The sequence below is a fragment of the Neolamprologus multifasciatus genome, chromosome 6 (assembly GCF_963576455.1).
Source record: "Neolamprologus multifasciatus chromosome 6, fNeoMul1.2, whole genome shotgun sequence".
Classification (NCBI taxonomy): domain Eukaryota; kingdom Metazoa; phylum Chordata; class Actinopteri; order Cichliformes; family Cichlidae; genus Neolamprologus; species Neolamprologus multifasciatus.
The window spans coordinates 18,379,407-18,405,759 of NC_140444.1; the positions used below are offsets into that span (position 1 = coordinate 18,379,407).

The following is a 26,353-nucleotide window of genomic DNA, read 5'->3' on the forward strand; positions in this document are numbered from 1 at the left end:
ATCAATATTTTCTGAGGATGTTCACAGAAAAGTACAACAGTGTTTCTACAATATGACCTGATTTTGATCCACCATCTGGAAAACTCCTGATAGGAAACAGCTTCAGTTTACACCATGACAATGATCCCAAAGATACTGGCAGTGCATTAAAAGTATACCTGGATAGAGAAAAACATAATAAATGCTGTCAGTGATGGATTGGCCTCCCCAGAGCCCGGACATCAACATTATTGAAGCCGTGTGTGATCATCTTGACAGACAACAGAAAAGAGCCAAAATCCAAAGAGCTTTCAATGTCATTCAAGAAGTCTGGAGAACTATTCCTGAAGACTAATTAAAGAATTAAAACTTGCATAAGAGAGTTCAGGCTATGTTAAAGAATAAAGGTCGGCGCAATGGATATTCACTTCACTTTGTACAAACTTTGTTTTCACCTTTTATACTGTGTGTGTGTTTACACACGTTTCATTAAATCACTTCAACTATTCAACTTCTTCCTATTTCCTAGCAAAATACAAAGAAATGAGGCATAACTCTAAATTTTTGCACAGTACTGCTGCTGCAGATGGTTAGCTTAGCTTAACATAAGACTCGAATAGGGTTGAAACACTAAGCCTGGCGCTGCCCAATGGTAACAAAAGCTACAAGTTGATACCTTTAGTTCAGTTAAAGACTTTATGTTCTGTTGCTTGTATAATTTATATATAAGTGGAAGCATAAACACAAATTATGGAGGTAAGGTGCAATACTATTTCTCAGCCAAGAGAGACACAATCTCTGAATTTATCCTCTCGCATTGTTGGTTTCAGTTTGTTTTGTTTATGGAGTCAGCAAAAGGCTATAACATGGTAATTAGCGAGTATTAGAATGTTACCTTTGGACAGAACCAGGAGTATTGTTTTTACACTAAGCTCATTAGCTGCTGGCTCCGACTTCATCATGGCTGCACAAACACAAGAGTGGCATCAATCTTCACATTCATCTCTGCAAGAAAGTGAGCACATTTCCCAAAAAGTCGAACTATTCAATTAATTCTACATTTTTATGCTACCCTGTCGCATGGAGCGCCTTTCACCTTTATCTTACATAATTTTGAGATGCTACCCTCTACATTCTTCAAATCATTATTCTCAGGCATGTCCCTATTATTCAAGAGACCCTTAGAGAGTGCCACTGAAATATGACTTCACTTCCATTAAATACTGAAACTCTTTCTACCAAGCTAACTAATCGGGATTGTGTCATTTCTTGTTCGAGTTCAGCTCAAGACAAAAAAGGCTCAGTCTAATTCAAACAATATGCCTTGGCTGAGAGTTCAACGCATATCCGAGGTCAGAATTTATAATGTAAATCCCAAAAATGACTCGGTTCTCATATCATTTAAATATTACTACCAATGGAGGCAGTTTTTAAGTAGGACTTCAAGAAGGAAGTGTTTCAGAAGCAAAGGCGAAGCCAGCTGATCTTTGCTGCAGTTCAGGAAAAAGTACTCTAATAAGAAAAAACCTGATGAAAGATGGAAATCAAAGAATCGTTTAAAACACGATGCTTTGGATCTTTCCCCCGTCTTCTTAATGACTTTCCTTAGTCTTTCTGAGAACACTGAAGGCTGTCTAGATTTTAATCTATTTCACTTCATTAGTCATGTCTTATTGTAGTTCATTTATTCGTTAATCACCATCATGCTCTTTTTGTCTTATTTTTTTCTTCCTTTTGTTTTCTTTGTCTCTCTAACTCCAAGCCATCATAAGTTATCTTTGTTGTGGATTGGCTCTGGTAAGGCCACTCTCCAATCAGTGTTGTCTTCCTAGAGACATTTTGTTTGGTTTGCTTGTTATTCATATGTCTGTGGAGTCTTCCTGTAGTCTATGCACACACCTAAATTAACCGTGAACCTGTCTTGTAAAATGGATTTCTTGTTCAAGTGTGATTTGTGAGGTCCTGTGACCTATAGACCTAATGTGCTATTGAAATATTATAAAGAGATGTGAATTCATGGAAACAGGGCTGAGAGAGAAACCATGACTCAAGGGAACACTGGAGGAAGAGGTGAAATGGTGGGATGGAAAAGAGAGATGGGTATACCCTTTATTGAAGAGGGTCGTCAGACGAGCTTTATTGGAGGTTCTGTCTCGCCTGAATGGTGCCACAGAGGGAAACATCGAATCAATCACCTTAGTCTCACTCACTTACTCTCCTCCTCTGTCTGTCTTCCTTCCTCATGACTCTCCTAATATCTCTCCGGCTGCGTTTTTTCGCTCTCTCTATCTCCATTCCTGCTCTTTCTTTCCTTGCTGGTTTTCTTTGTCTCTATCACTTGCATTAGAGGTGATCACTGCCCAGTCAGCCAATCAAATTAACAGCTATCATCTCGGCTCTGGCAGACCCAAATCTATGACCTTTAGTGGGAAATGTCATTTATAATGGCCGTAATGTCCCTCTGCTTACTGCCCGATGAAGACACTCATGTGGACACGCGCACACACACACACACACACACACGTGCGCGCACACACACACATTCTCAGACAAGGACTTACGATGCATACACATGCCTCCACATGACCAAGTTTCTCTGACATTTGGCCTTTATGACTCACTTCTTCATAGCCTTTATTTGAAATGAAGGTTTGCAGCCTTAAAAACTTTTATCAAATCTACTCCCATTAAACTGTTATAGTTACAAGTGCGCTAACAGACTTCAGGACCTACTTCTGCCTGAAAATGATTTTTTACCTCCTGTCATATACTTTGACTGAGAAAGTTTGGCTGCAGCTTGGGAAAAGTGTGCTCGGTGAAGAATGCTTTTCTTCGTGATACCCGTGGCTGACGTCAGCTCGCTTATAACCTCTCCTCGCTCTCTGGAGATTGGATCTAAATGAAAAGATCCACTCGCACTGCCTCCTCTAAACCCTTTTATAAGGCTTTAATTCTTTTAAGCAAAACTCCCGCTGTTTTCTCCAGTCTACTCCTACAGTGTTGGGGCTCATAATGAACCCTTTCTAACCCCTCTACCATCTCATGGTCCCTCATGCGTCAGCCTTGACTGATTAGTTTTTTCACCACGGGGGGAAAAGACAAACTTCTCATGTTTGAATTTCATTTGATAATGACACAAAGTAACAAGACGAGCATTTCTCATTTTTCACTGTTTCTCTTCTCATGTAGGTCCTGGGTGATCGGGGCCATAGCTCTGCTGTGTCTGCTTGGTCTGACCTGGGCGTTCGGGCTAATGTACATCAACGAGAGCACCGTGATCATGGCCTACCTTTTCACCATCTTCAACTCTCTGCAGGGCATGTTTATCTTCATCTTCCACTGCATACTGCAGAAAAAGGTGAGGCACAAAGCTAGACAGAAGCTGCCAGTGTGACAGACAGACATACAAACACACACAGAGGCACACATGCGAGCCAGAAACGATCAACAGGGACACCAAAAATATCTGCAGAGCTGTCACAGAGGTTTGATTGGTCATTCAGTATCCCTACTGCTCAATTCTCTCACCTTTTCATTCTTGCTACCTAACACTCTCTTTCGCTGTCACTGTCTGTCTTGCCATGAGGCAGCAGGTAACAAACCGAGTTGCTTGTCTTACTTCTTCTCGCAGCAGCAAAGAAAGTTTTCCATCATCAGGCAGGGTCATCGCACCTGAAATAGCATGTTATACACTTTGATAATATTCAGCTCTAATTGTTTTAAATATTGGACCCAGGAAGAGGACATGCATGAGTGTTTTAAAGTCTAATTGGCTGAAACTTTAAGTAATTTCCTCAAGTGAGTTTTATGATTTTATGACTCACATTAACTAGAGGTGGGAATCACCATACATCCCACGATACGATATTATCACAATACTTAATGCACGATACGATATTATTGCAATTTTTAAAAATATTTTGCGATATTCAGATTCTGTACATAAAGGTAAACTTTATCAATATTCATTTTATCTAATATCAAAGTCTCACACTCAGTTTTTCTCTCATTTCAGTCAGTTTTATTGTTGACAAACTGAACAGTTTGTATTACAGTCTAGTCCAACTTAACTGAATGCAACCATCTGGTACAATTATAGCTATTCTGAACTATGCAATTCATGAAAACTATGCAGCCCCTTCAGCAACTGAAGACTTTGAAAGTAAATTAAAACAAAATATAATTTTACATTAAATAAAAAAGTTTTAAACTTAATTAAAATAAAACATGTCTTAAATTAAAATAAGTAAACTGTCATGTTTATTGCTGCCAAAAAAAAAGTTAAACACATTTGGACAGTGAAGGAATGTCAGGATTCTTGCTCAGAAAAAGGAGCAACATGCTCTGAGATCAGAGCACAAAAACCTTTTTTGTAACAAAATATCGATTTCTGCTGTCCCTGTATCGATACATTATTAGCAAACAAAATATCACGATACTACACAGTATCGATTTTTCCCCCACCCCTAACATTAACACACGGTTCGCCTTTCAAGTCCTCTATAATTAAAAAAAAAACAAAAAACAAGCTCTTCAGTTTTTTTTTTTTTTTTTTTTTTTTTTTTTGGGGGGGGGGGGGGGGGGGGGGTTACTTGGCCTAAAGGATTACTGGCATTTGTGAGCACATGTGTGTACTTTTTTTTATACTTGAGTTATGTGTGGCTTCCAGGAAGAGCCTACACACACCGGGATACTTTTACAGTCTCCCACACACTGTCAGTGCCTGGGACTCCAGAAGAGGAGTAGGATATGGAAAGAAGATTCATCAAATACTTAATACTCTCATCTGGCTGCCATCCCACAGACAATTTTTAGTTACAAGTGCATGACCAGTAAACAAGTGTGGTGTGTGTGCACAGTATACTTAGGTATGTGCTAGGTCACGGGATCAGGTATCCAGAGAGATGTCCTCAGAACAATGATGAGGTTTTCTTTGGCTGCGACCCAACTTGGTTTCTCCCAAGATGCATGGAGCAACTCACCACACAGCTGTTCAAACAGAGCATGTGGCAATATATGCCTGCCAGTCCAACGAGCTTGTTAAAAAGCAATTACAGTCGTATTTGTTCTAACTTGATTGGGATCTAAATGCAGATGTTCTGTGTGTACAAGTGCATCACATGTCCCCCTAAGGAATATGTCCATTTTAGATGAATATGTGGCAGCTTGGGGAGGATGTTGATGGGGGAAAGTTTATGGAGCTAATCTTCTAATGTCTAAATTTATGGGTTTAGTGTTTGCACAAGGAAGTTGAGTAGAAGAAGAGTTTGTCTCTTCTTTCTCGGCCTGTCATCTTGAAAATATGCATCATTATGTGCAACGTCAAAGTAAAAACATCAATCAATTCCCCCTCTTTTGTACGCGCTGGCTGAGTGTGCGTTTACAGTTTCTGCCGCTTTTTTCCTTCTCCCACCATCTGGGACCCAGGTGCGTAAAGAGTACGGCAAATGTCTGCGCACCCACTGCTGCAGCGGCAAGAGCGTGGAGACTTCTATATCCTCCTCCAGTAAAACCACCACCTCGCGGACCCCGGGCCGCTACTCCACAGGCTCACAGGTGAGCTTACCTGCCTGCACACCTGGACGCTACAGCACAGCAGATTCTCAGGTGAGGCCAGATAACGCCATGAGGGTTTTGGGTCATCGCTGTTCACTTTCAACTCGTCTCATATTTTAGGCAAACACATTAAATGCAACTTTAAGTTGGAATGCCATTCGGTTTATTTTGGGGCTTTAAATTAGAGATGCACCGATCAGTCGGCTAGTATATCCGATCAACGCTATAACCGATTTCGTTGCCATCCACCACAGCCGATAGTGCACCTTAGACAACAAAAACAACTGTAATTGCTGTGCAGATATATTACTTCTGTGAAGCAAAATGTAATATCTTATAAGCTGTAAATGTATCTGGCATCCTCATACTGCTAACTCAGTTGCCAGTAATCTACCAGTGTAGCCATCTGCCATGTACTCTTTTTCCTAGTTCTGCCAATCCATTAGTAATTTCAGAACTCTCTTTTCTGCAATAAGAGCAAAGTCAGAGTAACTTTTGTTTAACATTTATTAGCTCCAACTCTGACATGATCTGCCCAGCTCAGTTGGCGTCATATACTGTTGTTGGCACTGTTTGCCAGTAAATGAAGAAGCTCAATATTGTGTCCAGTAACCTGGAGCACTTAATTATGTGTTTGTTGGAGTGGGAGTGATAGTAGGTTCAGTAACCTGATGTCGTACTGGAAAACATTGTCTGTTTCAAAAACTTTTCTATGTTTTATTATGAGCAAAAATGGAAATTCACCACGAAAGAAAGGTTAGAAAACATAGCAAGTAAAGAAAAATGCAATAGTGCAGTAAAATTACATTCAGTGCATCTCTACTTAAAATATGGATGTTTTGTTGAAAGTGTGAGATCCAAAACCCTGACTGTGACAGATAATGTTGCTTAAAAAATGCATATGGAGTACAAAAGACACTGATGTATGATTATTTTTCCCTGCCTGTTTCTCTTTTGTCGGATGTTGCTTTGGGTTTTTTTTTTTTCCTCATTTACTGCCTCTCCTGCACTAATTTGATCCTTTTTTTTTGCCAATCGCCTCCCATATATTATACTTTCTCACTATATTTCTCTCCCTTCTTTGTTGTCGTGTCCTTTCTCCCTTGATCTGCTGCTGGCTCTTCCTTTGATTTCTTTTCCCTTGCATTTTATTGTTTCCCCTCTACGAATTTGCCCATACCGTCTCTACCCTTTTCTTTCTTTCTCGCTTCTTTTCTCATGTGTATAGAGTCGTATCAGGCGGATGTGGAATGACACTGTGAGGAAACAGGAGTCCTCCTTCATCACTGGAGACATCAACAGCTCTGCTACGCTCAACAGAGGTAACCACGGGATACCTACAATTTGCATCCTCATCACTGTCACCCTATCTGCTTTATTAATAGCAGGAGGCACAGGCAGCATACGCTGTCATTTAGCAAAGTAGCTGCGGTCCAGACTACCGATAATGGTATTTTGTTCTTGAAGATCGGAAGATTAGCAGGATAGTGTAAATATCGCTTACTTAGTTTTGCTGCTTCAAAAGCTGCTTTTTCACAGGAAGGAGAGGTCGGGGCAGGCTCCCGTCAAAACTGAGACTACTTTATTGTCACAATATTAAATCTACAGAGTGAAGCGCTAACTGTGCTGTAGCACCAACCTTCTTTTTGCAAGGACAGATGTTTGTTTAACTGCTGTATGTTTGAATCCTTTAAGTTAGTATGTGTTAAGGACTTAAACTAAACACCATAACACCTTTGTTATAATACAGTGTGCTATTCAGATTAATGTTATATTTTAGATGAATTCACAGCATCACACATCACATAGCATCCCATTTCATTTTAAGTAGAGTGAAACTTTGCAGGATTTGCACCTGAGAATTTGTACGCTATTGTAGTCTCAAACCTTTTAAATGAATAAGCCCAGTTCAGTGTATCCCTACTTTATTTAGAGCTGTGTATTGCAGTCCGTTCAGAGTAGGACAGTGTAATGGACTGTAGGAATGAACTCAATGGGTATGGCTATCCGAGGGCTAGGGTAATGAGGGCATAGATACCCAAATGGCCACACAGTTTGAAATACGTGCACACACACACACACAACACATGCTGCCATTTGTTAGACTCTAAGCTGAGGTGTGGCCCTCACTTTCTTCAGGCCACTAATAAGCTGTTAGCATGACAGATTGATACTAAAGCAGACATGGTGCGTGTCAGCGCTTGAATTATCACACACTTAGTGAGGCAGGGCTTAAGACTCCCGCACCACCTCCTTCCCTCACACTTTAAAGAATGCCACACAGAGCTACTTAGCCAGTAGATGTTGAAATAACTACATACTTTGACTTATTGGATAACGGTGGAATGGAATAAATTGGATTGTCAGATAAGAGACCAACTTCTTGTTATGCCCAGGTCATTTCAGCTATAATGAAGAAGAGAGAACCAAAAAAAAGGTTCTGTGGTATGCTCAGGAACGTAGGAGTCAGTTGTTAGTATGTGGCTGTTTTTCATTTTAGTGAAACTCAAACACTCTATGATATTCTCAATTAATGCAAAATATAGCTGTTACTTAATGTAAAAAAAGATTTTAAAAAAAGGGGGGTGTGGGTTGCAAATCCAAGGTATGTATTTCATCTGCAACCCTAGCAGTAAAAGATAATTGTCTATCAGCTAATACTGTTTTCACATGTGTATTTAATAAACACTGACAGTACCAGCTTACAATAACAGAGTCAGACTAAAGAAGCTGTACACTGAAAAAAAGTGATTGGCCATCTCTTGGATTTATGTAAGCATCTTGTGTGTATTTAACACAATTGCCTCATGCTTTAAAGTGAAGTGTAACTATATAGTGTAGAAACTACATTATATGCAGAGAGGCTAGATTAAATTCTTCATATCATGTTCGAGTGAAGTAAGTCAATAATATAGCAATGTTAAATCTTGTGACACTGCACAGGATTTCATGCCCCAGCCCCCCTGCAACCAGGATAAAGATAGGAGGATGGTAGTTGTTGTAGATCCATTAAATTTTTATGGTAACCAGACTCTAGACTTGATTGAACATTATGTAATATGAAGACAACATGTAGTATTTAGGTGACGAAGTAGTACTGGGGTAAAAGTTATTGAATAGTGTTGAAATAAAATGACAAAATTGTGAAGGATTAAAATATTCCAAGAGCTCAACTTACTTCATCTAAACATGTTTCAATCGCGTTTTATCAACACAAAATGCACATGTTTATTGAATATGAATAAGTTGCGTTGATTTAACTCAGTTGTTTAAGTTTCTGCCAAAACAAAACAATTGTGTGCAACCAGTGTCCACTATTGAATTAAGTAAATCCAACATGGCCTTTTTTTCAGTGTAGTTATATTACTTAGTGTATGTGGCAACGCTTTCACAGAGTCTGTTGTAAAACAGGCGCATCACTGAGCTACATGCCACATTGATTGTTTGGAGGCTTGACCAGAAGGAGAAAAAAAGGGAATCATTTTCTCTTTGGTTCATTTGTGCAGTAACAACATTAGGAGATGCTATACACACATTTTCAAGCAACCTAAATTTTTTGTCATGGCCAACTAAACACCTTACGTAAGCCAGAAACTAGTAAGGTTAAAGTGAGGCTATATATATATATATATATATATATATATATATATATATATATATATATATATTAGGGGTGCAACGATACACAAAATTCACGGTTCGGTTTGGTTCGATACTTTGGTGTCACGGTTCGATATTTTTTCGATACAAGAAAAATGTTCATGCCTTTTTAATTTGTCATTTATTACATCTTCACGGCACATTCTGCACCACATCTCTGTGCGTTCATCATTTGTTTGAAGTCAGCTCAACTCCTGCAACCACTTTGCCGAGAATACGCGCTTCTTTTGTGGTTCGGACTCCTTCTGACATTTCTTGGAGGTGGAGGAACACCAAAGTAATTGCTTAAAGGAGCTTATTTGACATCTTTAAGAGTTCTAAACAAATGTCTGTCCTCCTCCTGAAAATCTTGTGTACGCAAACACGTGTTGCAACTTCTTATCTTGTGCGCGTTTTTTTATTTTGACAGCGAATGCGCACCTGCGGACCACTTATGTGCAGCCCTGGTTATTTAGCTTGTCATATTGCAGCCACAGAAATTCTTTTGTCCGTGAAACCATAAAGCTGCACTTTATTTTTGCCTTATAGTCTGATTTGTCATAACTTTTCCGTTTTGTGGTAAGCTTTTCTTTGGCTGTCACTTCTTCACCCTGACATGTCTTATTTGGCTCAGCAGAACTAAAATATATATCCTGCTGCTTTTACACAGGCACTCACATAACGCTCAGCGATTCTCTGCGCGATCAACCTCTCACATGTTTAAGCTTGATGTGGGAGATTTCACTTGTCATGTTTGCATAGTAAGCTAACGATTGATAAGATGATGTCAGAGGAATTGGTGCGCAAATTATCATCACTCACCAATCAGTGCTGTTGCTCTCTATACACAGTTCGCACGATTGCAAAGTGAAAGCAAAAAACAAGCGCAAATTCAAACGCGATTTCAATATGTCACATATTGACAGTGGCTCACCGATGCCAATGACATAATTAAGCAGCTACATTTCCGAAAGAATGCAAAAGCATTGACATATATTTTTCCTTCCTACGATAGGCCGACGGGCAGGGCAGAGATAGATTTTGGTAGCCCGACTGGAAAAATCGCTAGCTAGACGTCGGGCTAGCGATTTTGCGAGCCCTGTATCTGATTGAGGAATCACTCATCTTTGGAAAAGAGAGTTTATTACAGAGAAATGGCTCTTTCCAAAATAAAAGCTATACTATACGCTTCTTCTGGGCTATATTCTCGGCAGCATATTAAACATATCAGGTCCCCATAAGGAGAATCATGTGCTAACGGCTGTCTAAATGACTCGGGTAAAGATTGTAGCATGCGTGCTTGTTGTTTTCGTCTGCTTCCACTTGTCTTTGCACTGGGATGATGTCCGCGTAATTGTGCAGTCATATTCGTTGTGTTCCCACTAGTGCTGTCAGCGTTAATCTGAAATGACGTTAACACCACAACATGGCAAATCTCCGTTAACGAGGTACCGCGGATCGCCCCGTGCGTGGGGCTTGACGGCCAACATGTTAACGAGCTAACTGCGCTAACACATTAGTTCCCACCCATGTAATTGAGCGTTGCGTGGCACATCCAACATACTGTTTTACTTTAGTCCATGACGCGCTTACCTTCAGGGCCATACGTCACATGAAAACCAAAATAGTTCCAAACGCCAGATCTGAATGAGGGTGGGGGAGGTTCAATTTGCCATGTTGCAAGGAGAGCTTAACTTCTGTCTCGCTAGCTTGCCCTGCGCTCAGTGAATCTGCGTTCGACTACTCCGCCTAGGCTGCACTGTCAAGCGCAGATCCACTGAGCGCTCAACACAGACAGCACCATCAGAAGGGAAGTTGATAAAATAAATTAAAAATTTTGTATTGTTCGATACATATGCGTACCGAACCGGAAGCACTGTATCGAACGGTTCAATATCGATACGAGTATCGTTGCACCCCTAATATATATATATGTATATATATACACATACACGTGCTGGAAATCTACAGACAACATCCGCAAAACTAAGATCAATAATAGTTCCAGTAGTCACATCACATAATCAACCAGTAAATAACTCATGCATGTACGCTGACTTTTGGCAGCACCGAGAAAAGGAGGGATCAGTTAGAGTAATTAAAGATAACAGATCCTTAACGTGATTTTCATTTCAGTGTCATACATTTGAAAGGATCTAGAATGCATATATTCCCTTTTTTTGAATATTATGACAATATTTGACTTATGTAATTCTTAAATGCTGGGTTATAATGGCATAGGAATCACAAGTTTATAGTTTACATTGTGTAGAAATGAGAAAAAAATGCCTTAGGGAAGTGAAAAATTGCTGTGCCCCTATATTTTTCATTGATTTACTAGCCTTTAGACATGATTTTACTGGGTATGGGATGCATCCATATAATGGTAGATGTAGCTAGTTTACATAACCATAAGTTCAGATCCCACACAGTCAGTGACAACTGTATAATATTCCATTTGAAGCCGCTAGAAAGAGCAGAAAAGAAAAGCAAAAACTGCATGATGCAGACTCTCCACTAGGTCGTCACATACACAGTGGTTGGTCATGTATAATAACATTTCTGCACCTCATTAGTGGTGCTGCTAACGTACTAAAAGGAAAAGGAAACTATGATAAAGATAATTATTTCTTATCATGTTTTGCTTTGAGTTTATGCTGAAACCACAGAGATATTTGAACCTGTTTTTCCCCTCTCTGTTTTAAAGAACTATATAACATGCACAGACAGCAGTAGCACAGCCTGCTTCATACAGTGTCGATAGCATCATGAGGATGAATGCATAAGAGCTGTCGTGCCCATTTGTTGCCTGTATTTTTTGCATTGTCTTAATGTGTATATGAGCAGTCTCTCAGAAAATGCACTGAAAACACTTTCTGTGGCCCCTTTGTCCATTAACTGTCCTGTAGTCATGCTTCTCTGCTCAAGCGTATTGAACTGCAGCACAGTCTGCTCCAAGCTACGGCACTCTCTCTTTGTCTCTCTCTCTCTCTCTGTCTCCTTCTCCCTTTCCCTCCCTCAGCCTGTATGCAATGGCTGCAAGAATGACTTGTCAAGCTTTTTCTTGCCTTTCTCCCTGAACTGTTAGCCTGTTTGATTTACTTGTCCTCTTCTCTCCCTCTTTCTTCCACACACTCACTCTCCATCTCGCTCTCCCTTCTTCTTTTTTCCTTCTTGCTTACTTCCACTCTGCAATGGCTACATGTTCTCTCCTTTAACCTCTATCTCCACTCTGTTTTTTTTCCTCCTGAGTGCTTCTCTCTTTTTCTCTCTTGACTTGGCTCTTGCTTTTCCTCTCTCCTCCTCTCTCGACTTGGCTATTGCTTTTCCTCTCTCTTTCTCTATCTGCCTGTACCAGGAGCCATGGCTAATCATCTTATAACTAATGCTCTCCTTCGTCCCCATGGTACTAACAATCCTTATAACACGCTCCTGGGGGACTCGGCAGTCTATAACAACCCAGCTGTGGGCATGTACAACACCCAAGGTGTGGCTGATGTTCCATTTATGAACATACAACATTTTTAAATGTAGCATAGAGTTGCTTTATTTTATCTATTTATTGGTTTAGTTTGCACGGTTCTTTCAGTTTAAAAGGTGCTTTCTATTTTGATGCATGCATGTTATGGTTCCCAAGTGAGATGATCAATGACACTGAAATGTACATATATGCATAAAACTCTATTTAAATTACTATTTGCAGATTTGCTATATCTTAAATAAGATACTTGGGAACCATTAAATATTTCTTATATATTACATTTTATATGAATGTTAGATTTACTTATATTTTTATTTTTACATGCATGTGTCATTTTGGCCTTGTGTTGCTTGTGCAACAGCATGTGTCTGCGTATGCTTAATATCTACATATATAGCATTTTAAATATGATTCTTATGCTGTTTCTTTCTCTGTCCTTATAACAAAGCACAGATATTTTGTTCTGTAATCATTATGTAAGATTATTGTGTTTAAAATTTGTCAACTTGCCTTTAGTTGTTGAGCAATTGTTGATGTAATGGTGGCTGAAATGTGTTTCTGTCAATGTCTAAATTCACATCTGTGTTTCTCCTCTCTCTCTCTCTCCCTCATGCTGTCCATTAGCACCATACCGAGACACAAGTATGGACTACATTATTACTCAAACTACTTCAGCTACATAATTATTTTCTTGACTTTAAAGCAATTTAATGTTTTAAATCCAACCTATGCAAAAACCTTTTTTCCCCAAAAAGTTTTCCAGTCGATATACTGTATCTATAGTATTAGTCGACCAGCAGGGAGATGAGATGTGATAATAACTCATGTATAATTACTAGAAGTTCTACTTAAAACATTTTTCAGTGAAATTTTAACTTTTCTTTTTGTATTGTTGTAGCGCTAGCAGCAATTGAAAAAGAAGAGTACTTATGAAGATTCTCCTTAATGAATTATGGACGCTTGAAGCATTTTTCTTTCCAAGAAATTTATCATTGCTAATTTTTAATCCTCAATTCACAGCACCCACTACAATGTGAAACAATAATTAAAATCTTTCATTTGTAAAAAAAAACACTTGGGAGTTGTTTTTTTTCTTACATCTTAATAATTAGCACTTTTTAAAATTGTTTCTCAGAGGGCATCCTGAACAACGCAAGAGACTCCAGTGTTATGGATACACTCCCTCTTAATGGTAACCATGCCAACAACTACAGCATGGCGAGCAGTGAGTACTTGAGCGACTGTGTCCAGATCCTTGACCGTAGCGCCGGCTACGGCACCCACGGCAACCACAAGGAGACAACTCTAGAGAAGAAGATCCTCAAGGAGCTGACGTCCAACTATATCCCATCTTACCTCAACAATCATGAGAGAGCAACCACGGAGCGCAATCACAACCTCATGAACAAACTGGTGAACAGCAGCATGGCCAATGGAGGTGAATGTGGTTTCATTTATATAATTGAAGGTTTTGATAAACAGATGTAAATATTTCGATTTATTAAGTGGCACTGCTTGTTAACTCACTACAACAAAAATAGTCTTAGTGTAATTATAAATGTGTGTAAACACTTTTTATTTGTTTCTGTGGGCGAATGAGTAGAATCTGGGTTTTTATCTGGTTACAATGATTTATGCAGACAGGTGATTATTAAACTGAATTAAGTAAAAGCCTGTCATTTATAATGATTTGCAGTAACCCTTCCTTTTGAGGGTTCAGGTGAACTCAACAAAACAGCACAATAGAAGTGGTGAGCAACATATTAAAATCTACAATAATTATTATTTCTAACCGTTCGCAGACAGCTTAAACAACTGCAACATATTATCACAGCTGATATGTTAATACTAAACTTTTACAATTTTGGCAGCTATTGTGAAGCGTAGATTTACCTGAAGTTGATCCTTTTTCCTTTTTTTGCTTTGCCTGTCTGACATTTGGTAGTGGGCAGATCTAGCAAACAGTAGTTTTTTGGGGTTTTTTTTTTTTTTTTTTTTACTGGATAACAGACATATGATGCTGGCGAAAATGGCACTGTTGAAAGTGGTGAGCTCAAGTAAAACTGTAATTTCGAAAGCAAGACAACCTGGACAATGACATCAAAGGAGCTGACATCCTTTAAATCGCTCTCTTTGGGTCAGGTGTCACATAGCAGGACTAATTTAATCTGTTGTTAATTTCTGAAAATTAGACTGGGGACTTTAAACTTCACAGAGTGAATGGGTTAAATGCAGAGAGGAATTTCCCCACGAGGGTCAATAAAGTATACAATTTTAAAAATTAAATACATGTTTTACTAGTAATGCTAAAGTTTCTGCCTTGGGTAGCAGTGGCAGTGCTTTTTGTTCAAAATGATTTAACGTCGGTGTGCTAACATAGATGTGTGGTGTAATATGATTCTTGCCTGGTTCTTCCAGGGAGCCTGGCAGGGGGCAGCAGCAGCAGCAGCAGCAGTGGAGTTGGTGGATGTGTGGGAGGCAGTAAAGAGGACAATGGCCCCATGGTACTAGACAACTCTGTAGCCTTCCCCCATGAGGAGAACCTGGGTTTGGAGATTATCAGAGAGGAGTCCAATGCACCTCTCCTGCCGCCACGGCCTCCTCCGCCAGACAGCCACCCCCCGCCGCCGCCTCCTCACAGTTTCTCCCGGCCACGGCGCATTCCTCAAGAGACCAGCGAGAGCTTTTTTCCCCTGCTGACAAACGAGCACACTGATGAGCACACGCACTCACCAAACCACAGAGACTCACTCTACACCAGCATGCCAGTGCTGACGGACCTCCCAGATGGGCAGATGAATGGTTTAACAGACGGAGAGGAAGACAGCTCCGGGGAGCTACAGCCCTGTAAGAGTGCTACTGCTCCTGAACTGGATGATGTCTATTATAAGAGCATGCCAAACTTGGGCTCCAGGAATCACCTTCACGAGCTGCAGAGCTACTACCACATGGGCCGTGGTGGCAGTGATGGATATATGGTCTCTGGGAGCAAGGATGAGTCCGATTCATCACCCGAGGAGCCGCCTGTAGACCCTTCTCACCTGGTTACCAGTCTATAGAGGCAGTCGAGACTTCTGTCCCTCCCCAGCCCACCTTTACACTTTCAACCTTTCAGTGAAAACATTCTGTGTTGTTGACTGACAGACTGAGCTGGCCCGACCCTGGATTGAGGTACTGTGTGTAACATTAACGGCGGCCCATGACAATATGATTGAGACATCACTGGCCAGTTAAAAGCAGGGATTGAATGTACTGTCATAAAAGGTGCAGACTGAGAGGGCAGCTCTAAAAGACTTTTTGTGAACATCAAGCCAGAATGGAATGTTTGAACTCAGAACAGAAAAGGAACGGGGAGGGATTGTGTAATTTTACCGTACCTGTTACTTTTATTTGGAATCTTCGGATTGACCGTAGCCCTACAAGTTTACCAATATGGACCTCTAGCAGATTATAGCATATAGTCTCCACTACCACCACAACAGGGCCAAGGCCCCCAGCCCTGGGTGAAAAGAGCTGCCTGTCTGTTTGTCTGTATGTCTGTCTATCTGTCTAACTCTTAAAGACGCATACGTTGGATGACGTTTCCACGACAATAAAGGGTAGAGCAGGACGTCAGACTCTGGTGTTCACAGCATAAACTGGCCCCAAAGAAGCACCGCTACCTGCCAATCAAGTGAAGGATGTATGATATATGCCCTCACTAACAATCACCCAAAAAAAAGTTAAAAAAAAAAAAAAAAAGAAAAGAAAAAGAACCACTGATATTATTTGGGCGGCTGAACTGTAACCATATCAAACTGATGTTCGAAGTTCTCTTCCTGTTCGTATCTGCTAAACTGGAGTTGTGTCTGGGCTGGTGTAACATTCCTGCAAGTCGTAGTGACAGCGGCTACTGTGTATTTCACTGAAAACAAAGAAGGAAGATCATATTACAACAGACTGAAGTGAAAAAAAAGTTCTGTTTCTTCTCCTTTATTCTGTAATAGTTTTCCGTTATCAAAGGATTATGAAGAAATCACAAACTGTTTCTATGTATTGTACAGAATCCAGATACAGATACAAATGTTGCATATGACCAAGTCTTTTATTTTATAATCCTAAGTTGCAAACCTTTTATGTGTGAAAACGTTCTGAAATGCAATGATATGTTCGGTTCACGAGAGGACTGCAGAACGAGCAAGAAACAATCTTTCATGTCACTCTTTCGTAATGCAGAGGCGGTCAAGCACTCCTTAATTAATACGCATATACCCTACACACACTTCATCCTGGTCCTTTTTATAGCAACACCACTGTCACGTACATTTTGCAAATTAGTTGTTACTATATACTTTGCCACTTGTGTAGATTTAAACCAAGCAGGAAACTGAAGTAGTTAAGAGACGAAGGAAGTGATTACTATGGAAATACTACATTTTAGACTTTTGATGGAAGAGGATCTCATCTCATTTTGACCCTGCACGAGGGGCCTCGGTGTGAAAAATTACAAAGACGCCAGATTTAAGACGTAGCACAAGAATAGTTTTTAAAAACATATCCTCTGCCAAATATTCTAGCAACTGATAATACCTTATCAGGTATTATCAGTTGCGATCTTATTGTACAGAAAAATGCTCAGAGAATCTACAATTTTACAAAGGGGTCAGTCTTACCAATGAAATACCATGGCTACACCATATTTGTGTACTGAAAATGTGAAAAATCTGCACACAAGAGCACTGTCCAATGTGGAAAGCCAATGTTTACTTATTTAGCAGGAAAATGAATAAGTGTATGAAGTGTAGCTTGCACATGTATTCCACAAACCCCGCCATGTCCCCAAGAGAGAAATTATTTATTTATCTGTTTATTGGTTTAAATACAGCAAAACAAGCTCAGAGGAAAGAAAGCTGGCAGGAGTAAATAAAGTGGCACTGGGTTTGTTTTTTTTTAATTTTTTTAATTTTTTGGGTTTTTCATTTCTTTTTTTAAATTATTATGATCTTGATTATTATTACAATATTACTGCTAATTATTTATTCTTTTTGTATGGGTTCCACGTTGAATGATCTCATAACTAATATTTGTTGTAACAGTGAAAGTTGTTTGCCAACAAATAAATTACTGACATAGCTTTGCGGGTTTCTGCCTCTTGAGTGTTTTCAGTGATTATGCTGAAATTAAACACAAACACAGAGTTAAACCCATCACTGTTTTCACTCCAGATGTGTGTTTCTGACCATTTGGTGAGACTATGAGTATGCAAGCATCTCGCTGCATGCATTTGGGTCTGGTTCTCAGGTGAAATTCTGCTTTTTCGATCTGTCAGAACAGCTTCTGCCAGTTAAAGCTTTTGCGTGCCATAGCTGAGTGTGTGGGAAGTTTACAGAATCATATTAGGCAATTTAGTTTTGAAGACTTCTTTCTGTCAGTGAATACATTAGTTCTCCATTGTTTGGAGATTAACATATATTTACATATTCTATACATATAAAGGACTGAACCTCAAGGGTAATGTGATTGATGAATAATTACTTTCACAAAAAATAAGTGTGATATGAACCTCTGCAAGTAACCCATGGTGATCACGCTACCAGCAGAAACTCACTGCTGCACATTTTTCTCTCCCTGTCTATCAAAGTATGAATCAGTTAATATTTTAAATTGATCCAGCTTTCTTCCAAGTTTATTCGGTCCATACACAATATAAACAAAAGTACTGGATCACATACACAATACACTTGCAGTTGCTTCCTGGCCTTGGATGCCATAAAGCTCCCAGCACACAGCTTTTGTACTGATGTTAATCAGTAGCTTTGGAACGTACATTTACACTGGAAAAAAAAAAGGTTGTTTTGTTTTGTCACTCAAGGTCATTGAATTAACCTGTCAAATCACATAAAACATATTTCTCTACATTGTCAGTTTTAAAGAGTCCTCTGTAGTTTCTTTGATGTTATTTCAGTAAAATTCTCTATTCTTTCAGGTTAATTCAGTGGCTTGTCATTGAATCAAACATTTTAGAGTACAAAACAGCCAATTTCTTCAGAGTTACTTTACACACTTGAGTGCAACAACTTTTTAAAGTAAATCTAAAAAAAAAAGGGTTTTTTTTTATGTTTTCTTAAAATAGCACAAATGACTCAAGTAAACCTAAAAAACCTAATTTGTTCAGTAAACCCAGTTTGGGTTTGAGTAGCTATGGTTTCTGAAAGCTTTCACTTTGTATAAATACCAGTAAAGTTGATCTTAGAATTTCTAGAAAAATATCTAATATAAAAAATATTAAATCTAATATTTAAGGAAAATTTCCCTTATTGAGTTGTTGACATCCTTTTATTATATCACGCTCAAATTCATTGTGCTCTTTAGATCAATCTATGCCTAGACAATTTTTTTTAAAGGCAGGCTGCATGGCTAAGTGCTCAATTTTATAAACCTGTGGCAATGGCACTGGATTCAAAGATTCAGATTTTAAAAAACAGACTACTTGTTTGTCTTTTGCAAACTAAAGTTCGTAGTCCTGTCTTTGTAAAAGTTCAGGTCTTCACATTACATTTTGGATTTTGCTCAATTGTCAAGGTCCTTGCCAGTAGCTGTGTCATAGCCAGAATTGTGTTGGTCTACTTGTATATTTAGTTTTTTCCATGTAGTCTGTTCCCTCTACGTTTACACAGTTCCACCCACTTAATGTGGTGAAGTTGCTAACTTGTCCTTAGGGGCTGATGTGCTTAGTGTTGCCCAGCAATAGAAATTCTTAATGATTCCCTGGGTGGACTTTGGTAAACCCCACTGAGGAATGGCTAGTTACCTTCTCCAGCTAGTGTAGTCTCTAGAGGGCAGGAGTGAGAAGATTCAACATCCTCTAATTTGGCAACAGGCCTAAGAGTGTGTATGAAGTTAATTTGTAAACAACCTGTTGGCTATGTTCTGCCGTTCCACACACACACAAACTTACAGTCCTTTTGATTGTTTCTCTCTTTGCTTTTTTTCTTTCTTTTTTTTTTTTTTTTTTACACACAAGTTATAAACTGATTTGTATTGAGTGAAATAAGTATTTGATCTCTTCTCTCTATTTGAGAATTCTGGCTCTCAGAATTAAAATCAACTTTATTATGTGTATAAAGCACGCCTGTCCACAGAATCAATTTCTTTTCTTCCAAACTCTCCACCACCATAAGCAAGACCAAAGAGCTGTCAAAGGACATCAAGGAAAACATGGTAGATCTGCTTGAATGGGATACAAGGGTGTTAGCAAGAAGCTTGGCGAGAAGGTGACAACTATCAGTGTGATTATTTAGAAGTGGAAGAAATATTAAATGACGATCAATCACCTTCAATCTGGAGCTCAATGCAGATTCCTGCTTCATGGAGTGAAGATGATTATGGGAAAGGTGTTAAATTAACCCATACATACATGTGAAGAGCTTGATAGTTATCTGAAGGCAGTTGGAAAACCAGCCACAGTACACAGTTGTTAACACACTACACTGTAATGGACTGAAATCCTGCAGCATCTGCAAAGTCCTCCCCTTAAGAAGCCACATGCAGAGGCCAATTTAAAGTTTGTGAACATATAAATTATTTAGAGAGGGCATGGCAAAAATTGCTGTGATCAGATGAAAGCATAGTTCTTTGGCATTCGTGCAGCCTGCCATATATTGAGGAAGCGCAATACTGAGTATGACCCAATGACCACCATCCCCACAGTCAAGCACAGAGATGGAAACATTGGAGCTGCCAAGCAGCAGCCAAGAAACCTAAAGGATTTAGAGTGTTTCTGTAAAGCCTAAACGAAGGTCCAAAATATCTGATGAGATGTGTGCAAACCTGGTGACCACCTACAAGAAACATCATGTTTTACTTGTGGATCAAATGCTATTTTCACTCAAGGACATGCAAATCAATTTATAACTTTTATGTAATGTGTTTCTTTGTAACTGATCAAACTTGCAAACTCAGCAGACCATGTATACGTATTATTTCAACACATACTGATGGTGTCTCCTAGTGTCACATCATGTAACACACCCATAGTCACTGTACAGGCTATGCATCTTGGCATCCTTATGCATCCTGGCAAAAAGACATCACAGCTGTCTATTGCATATATTGAGTCAAATTTATAACCATAGCTGTGCAGTTTATTTATTCCAATGAGAGGAAACATTTTGGAGCAAAATTTACTGCATAAACAGATCTGAAATTGTTATTCTTCACTTGTGTATACTTAAGATGATAAAAACTCAAACCACTGGAGGTGCTTCGCCAGCAATAAATTGGTATTTTCTAAATGGCTTCAGCTCAGATTGCAGAACGGTTGGTTACTAATTGGTTAGGGTGGATGTTCTTGGTTCAGTATTACTAAATAAATCCTGTGAAGCCACAACAAACTACCACCATGATGTGGGTATATTTACAATGGTGAAGAAAAACTAACAGCAATTAGTGTAAAAAGATTCCAGCCTACAAACAATATCTCGCTCACACTGACATCAGCTTTGTTCTTTGGTGTGTAGCTAAACAGACCATTTTACGAATATATGGAATTTAAAATAACAAAATAATTGTTTGTCAAATGTCAAACAGTTAATAATCTGCATTGGCCTACAATAGAGTCCCCTTATTTTTGTAATAATAATTAAAAAAAATAGTTATTTAATTAAAAAAAAACTGCACTTGGGCCACGATATGAAAAGCTTAATGAAATGGTTACATGCCCTTTTATTTGTGGCACTGCCCCCACAAATGTTTCTTGTTACTCAGTTGGGTGCAATCTCTGCACAGCATCTTTATATTATTTAAGACTTTTGCCATCTTTTATCTAGTTTGATCATAGATTCAGTTCATGAGCAGGAAATAAAAGAAAATAATACAGCAACAGGATTTGAAAAATAAGAAGAGTAGGGAGACCAACAATAAAGGAAGGAGCAAAAATAAAGGAAAGTGTGAACAAGTAGAATGGAAAAAAGATAAATTTTTTATAAATGTATTTTAGATTCCTTAAAACTAACTAAAGCCACCTAACACTCAAATTTCCCCTGTTCCTCCCTCCGATTCCCTCTTTCCTCTGCCAGTAGCAGGCTGATTAAACGAGTATTGGGCTATGTGGGTCATATCTCTGCTGGAGTGCTCTGATCGGTTAGTGCTGCCTGGCTGTGTTATCTTCCTGCTCTCTCTGTTTCCCTCCTTCAAGGGAAGGCATTCAGTATGTCTTACAAGGTGACATGTCTCTCAGACTCAGCTCACACACCAAAGGCATAAGACAGCAAGGATGAGCAGGAATATAAATTAAAGGGAATCATTCTGTTTATTGTATTTGTTTATGATTAATTAATGTCTTTGGCAAGCTGAGGGAATCTAAATGTGGCAACTGCAGTGCACAGACTACCAAAATAAATAAATAAATAAATAAATGAAGGAGAGGGAAAAGTGTGGAATAACTAATGCTTTCTGGAAAGATACTTATAGCCTAAAATAGTTGCTGAAATAGAGTTTTTTGAAAAAATGTTCAGAAATGTTCTTTCAATTCTTTGTGACTATTTGTAGATGCAGCAATATGAAAATTCAAATTACATAAGGTAGGAAGGCAAAAGAAAGAAAGAAAAGGAATTAGAAGTCATGCTCAAAGGTTGTGCCACTGTGCCACATAATTCTGGATAAAGTGTAACCATCCTGTAATGTGATCACACCAGTTGCATAGCAAATGGATTCTCACACCACACAAATCATCAAAGGGGTTTTGGGGAGGTTTTGTACACAAGATAAATAATTTTGTCATTACATATACATACAGAACAAAAAGACCATAGGACAGTGACGTATAAGGGGAAGAGCAATCAATTTCTGTCACTTTTTATTCAGTACACACAGGTCATATCCATCTTTGAGCTCTACCTTTAAATTCACATTCATTCATAACTGACTTTCCACTGAAATAAAATATATAAATAAAGGCAAATAAAAGTAAGCCAGTCAAAGTTACTTCTACATTTAAAAAAAGAAATATGGCTTCATCTTAACCATTATCATCTAATTTTGTCAATAACCACAAAAAGCACTCAAAACTTTACAGCTGTGGAAACATGAAACATTATATTTATCAAGGCTAACATAGACAATGAAGCCCTACTCTATAAAACTGCCATAGGTTTAACTCTGTCTGTGAAGCTTAATTTAAGAAATAAATGTTTAGATGTTTTAGAGCATGTTAAGTGTCATCTTTTGTGTAAATGTTATCACTTGTTTGGTTGGTTGGTTAGTGCTAGTAGACTTACATTAGTTTATGTTAGCTAACCAGTGACTGAACTAATAACTCAGTGGAAAACAAGAAAAACTTAAAATCAGTCTAAGGGAGACATTTTTGTATTACCGCTTTCTGCAACAATGAGAAAACTAATTGTACTGCTCACTTTCACTCTCTGTGTCTTTAGCAGTAACTGGCTCTTCCTTGTTGGCTAGCTAAACTGAAACAGGAAATTCCACCTGTTAGCGGTAATGTTTGGGTTTGTAGAGAAGATTATGAATGTGCCTCTCGGTACACCCAACCTGACCTGATCTGACTCCATCAGTGGACCTGACACAAACAAGCTCTCTCTCTACACTGTCCTCATGCATAAAGTGCTTGAGAAATGGGAAAATCTACCTGTTAGCTGTAATGCTAACACGTGAATATTCCCATTTCAGTTCAGCTAACCAACAACAAGGAACCACTTTCTATTGTTTAAACCAGCCGCCTTACAAAAGTGTCTCCCTTAGACTGCTTTCAAGAGTTTTTGTTACCTTGTTTTCCACTGAGTTATCACTATCACTAGTTGGCTAACATAAACATATTAGCAGTAATCTATTAGCAGCCACCAACCAACAAAACCAGTAGTCATATTCTATATTGGTACAAGATGTCTTTACACAAGCTCTAGAAACTTTAAACATGTATTTCACGAATCCAGGTTCACAGACAGTCTTAAATCTATGACAGTATTTTAGAGTAGGACTCCATGGTGTAAGCTAGCCTTGATAATGTATTGTTTCATGTTGGCTAAACAGAATAGAATAGAATAGCCTTTATTGTCATTGTACAAAGTACAACGAAATTGGAGTGCCACTCCCTTGGTGCAAAATGCAAAATAAATATAAATGTAAAATATAAAAAGTACAATAAAACAACTGTAGTACTCAGACAATAAATAAGTACAATATATACAGGATAGCAGCATAATATAATGATAGTATGAATAGCAGCATAGTATAGTGACAATGGCAAGTATAGTTAAGCAGGTTTAATTGTTTTGTGCTTATTTACTGTGGTGATAGCTCTGGGAAAGAAGCTATCCCTGAATCTGTTTGTCCTGGTTTTATGTGACCTGTACCGTCGGCCTGACGGTAATAGTTCAAACAGTTGATTACTGGGGTGAGAGTAGTCCTTAATGATATTGCCAGCTCTGCTGAGGTATCGGGAGTTCGCAATGGCCTCCAGGCTGGGCAGAGGGCAGCCAGTGATCTTCTGGGCTGTGTTGATGACCCTCTGCAGTCCTTTCCTGTCTGCAACTGAGCACCCTGCATACCACGTTGTTATGCCGTACGTTAGGATGCTCTCTATGGTGGCTCTATAGAATGTCACCAGCAGCCTCTCCTCCAGGTTGTTCCTCCTGAGCACTCTCAAAATATGGAGACGCTGCTGGGCCTTTTTTACCAACGCCGTGGTATTTGCAGTCCAGGAGAGATCAACAGAGATCTGCACGCCCAGAAACCTCATGGAGTGTACCCTCTCCACACAGTTCCCGTGAATGTAGAGTGGGGCCGGGTCTGCTCTGCCCTTCCTGAAGTCCAAAATAAGTTCTTTAGTTTTCGTGGTGTTCAGTTGGAGGTTGTTAGCTGAACACCACTCAGTCAATCTGTTAACCTCATCTCTGTAGTCCGACTCATCCCCCCTTGAGATGAGTCCAACCACTGTGGTGTCATCCGCGAACTTTATGATGGTGTTTGAGAGATGGGTAGGGGAGCAGTCGGATGTGTAGAGCGTAAACAAGAGGGGACTCAGAACACATCCTTGTGGAGACCCGGTACTGAGTGTGATGGTGCTGGACAGGTGGGGGCCGAGTCTGACAGACTGTGGTCTATTTGTCAGGAAGTCCTTGATCCAGAGACAGATGGAGGTGGAGAGTCCCAGGTGAGACAGTTTCTCGACCAGGATCTCCGGGATAATGTGACTGAATGCTGAGCTGAAGTCCAGGAAGAGCATTCTCACATAGTTTCCTCGGTGCTCCAGGTGACTCAGCGCAGTGTGGAGCGCTATGGTGATGGCGTCCTCGGTGGATCGATTTGTCCTATAGGCAAATTGGTGGGGGTCCAGAGTGGAAGGCAGACCGGCCCTGATGTGCTGACAGACCAGTCTCTCAAAGCACTTCATCACTACAGGCGTAAGTGCAACAGGCCTGTAGTCATTTGGGCTGTCCACAGCAGTCTTCTTAGCGATGGGGATGATGATTGAGGTTTTGAGGCAGGGTGGGACGGTGTTTAATGACAAGGAAAGGTTGAAGATTTTAGTGAAGACTCCGGTCAGTTCGTCAGCACATGCTCTGAGAACCTTTCCATGTATTCCATCAGGACCTGCCGCCTTCCTGGGATTCACTGACCTTAGAACACGCCTCACTTGATGCTCTCCAAATGTTAGTGTGCCGGTGCTAGAGGCGGGTGGAAGTGGTGTAACAGCTGAGGGCCTGGTCGTCTCAAAGCGGGCGAAGAAACGGTTTAGATCCTCAGCCAGCGAGGCATCAGTCCTAGATATCGCCTGGTTGTTTCTTCTGTAGTTGGTAATGTGATTGATCCCCTGCCACATTTTTCTGGGGTCGTTGTCGACAGCAAAGTGATCTTCAATCCTCCTCCTATAGGCAGCCTTGGCTTTCTTGATGCCTCTACTCAGGTCTGCCCTGGCCGCCCTATACGCAGCCCTGTCCCCTGACTTGAAGGCGGTGTTACGGTTTTTTAGGAGGGATTGCACTTCGCTATTCATCCAGGGTTTTTGATTTGGAAACACCCTGACCCTTTTGTTAACGGTGACATTGTCAACACAGTTCCTGATGTACGAGAGTACAGTGTCCGTGTACTCCTGGAGGTTGAGGCTGGAGAATAAATCCCATACAGTTGTTGAGAAGCAGTCCTGCAGTTGAGAGAGGGCTCCTTCAGGCCAGGTTTTTATTATCTTTGTCTGGGGCTTTGTTTTTCTCAGCAGGGGGGTGTAGGTGGGGGTGAGAGACATGCAGAGGTGGTCAGATCCAGCCAGATGGGGGAGGGGTGTCGCTCTGAAGGCATGCCTGATGTTTGAATAGACATGGTCCAAAGTGTTTTCTCCTCTCGTAGCAAAGTCCACAAACTGGACAAATTTGGGAAGCACAGTCTTTAGGCACGCTTTGTTGAAGTCGCCGGCGACAATAAAAACCCCATTGGGGTGGGCAAGCTGTTGTTTATTTATGGTGTTGAGCAAGAGGCTGAGAGCCATGCCCACGTTAGCATCCGGTGGTATATAAACAGCTATCACAATAACTACTGTAAACTCCCTCGGGATATAAAAAGGTCTGCACGAGACTGCCAGAACCTCCAAATCAGGAGAACAGTGTGTGTGAATGATCCTGCTGTTACAACACCATGTAAAGTTTTATGAGTGCTTCTTTTCTGGTTACTGACAAAATTACATAACACTAATTTAGCCCATCATCATCT

The 26,353-nt window shown here is 39.8% G+C and overlaps 1 protein-coding gene across 11 annotated transcripts in view; it reads left to right on the top strand.

Annotated features, from left to right (window-relative positions):
- The window catches only part of adgrl3.1 (adhesion G protein-coupled receptor L3.1), a 116,710-nt gene extending 98,943 nt beyond the window's left edge, over nt 1-17,767 (top strand). For 3 of the 11 annotated variants that reach the window (XM_085164409.1, XM_085164410.1, XM_085164411.1), the window contains 7 exons: nt 3,169-3,337; nt 5,407-5,586; nt 6,764-6,857; nt 12,533-12,661; nt 13,280-13,297; nt 13,791-14,093; nt 15,074-17,767. In XM_085164409.1, coding sequence (XP_085020535.1) covers nt 3,169-3,337; nt 5,407-5,586; nt 6,764-6,857; nt 12,533-12,661; nt 13,280-13,297; nt 13,791-14,093; nt 15,074-15,714 — 1,534 coding nt within the window. In that variant the 3' untranslated portion in view covers nt 15,715-17,767. The remainder of the gene's footprint in view (nt 1-3,168; nt 3,338-5,406; nt 5,587-6,763; nt 6,858-12,532; nt 12,662-13,279; nt 13,298-13,790; nt 14,094-15,073) is intronic. The other 8 variants (XM_085164420.1, XM_085164419.1, XM_085164413.1 and 5 more) reach the window with 7 other exon arrangements.
- Nucleotides 17,768-26,353: the final 8,586 nt, after the last annotated feature.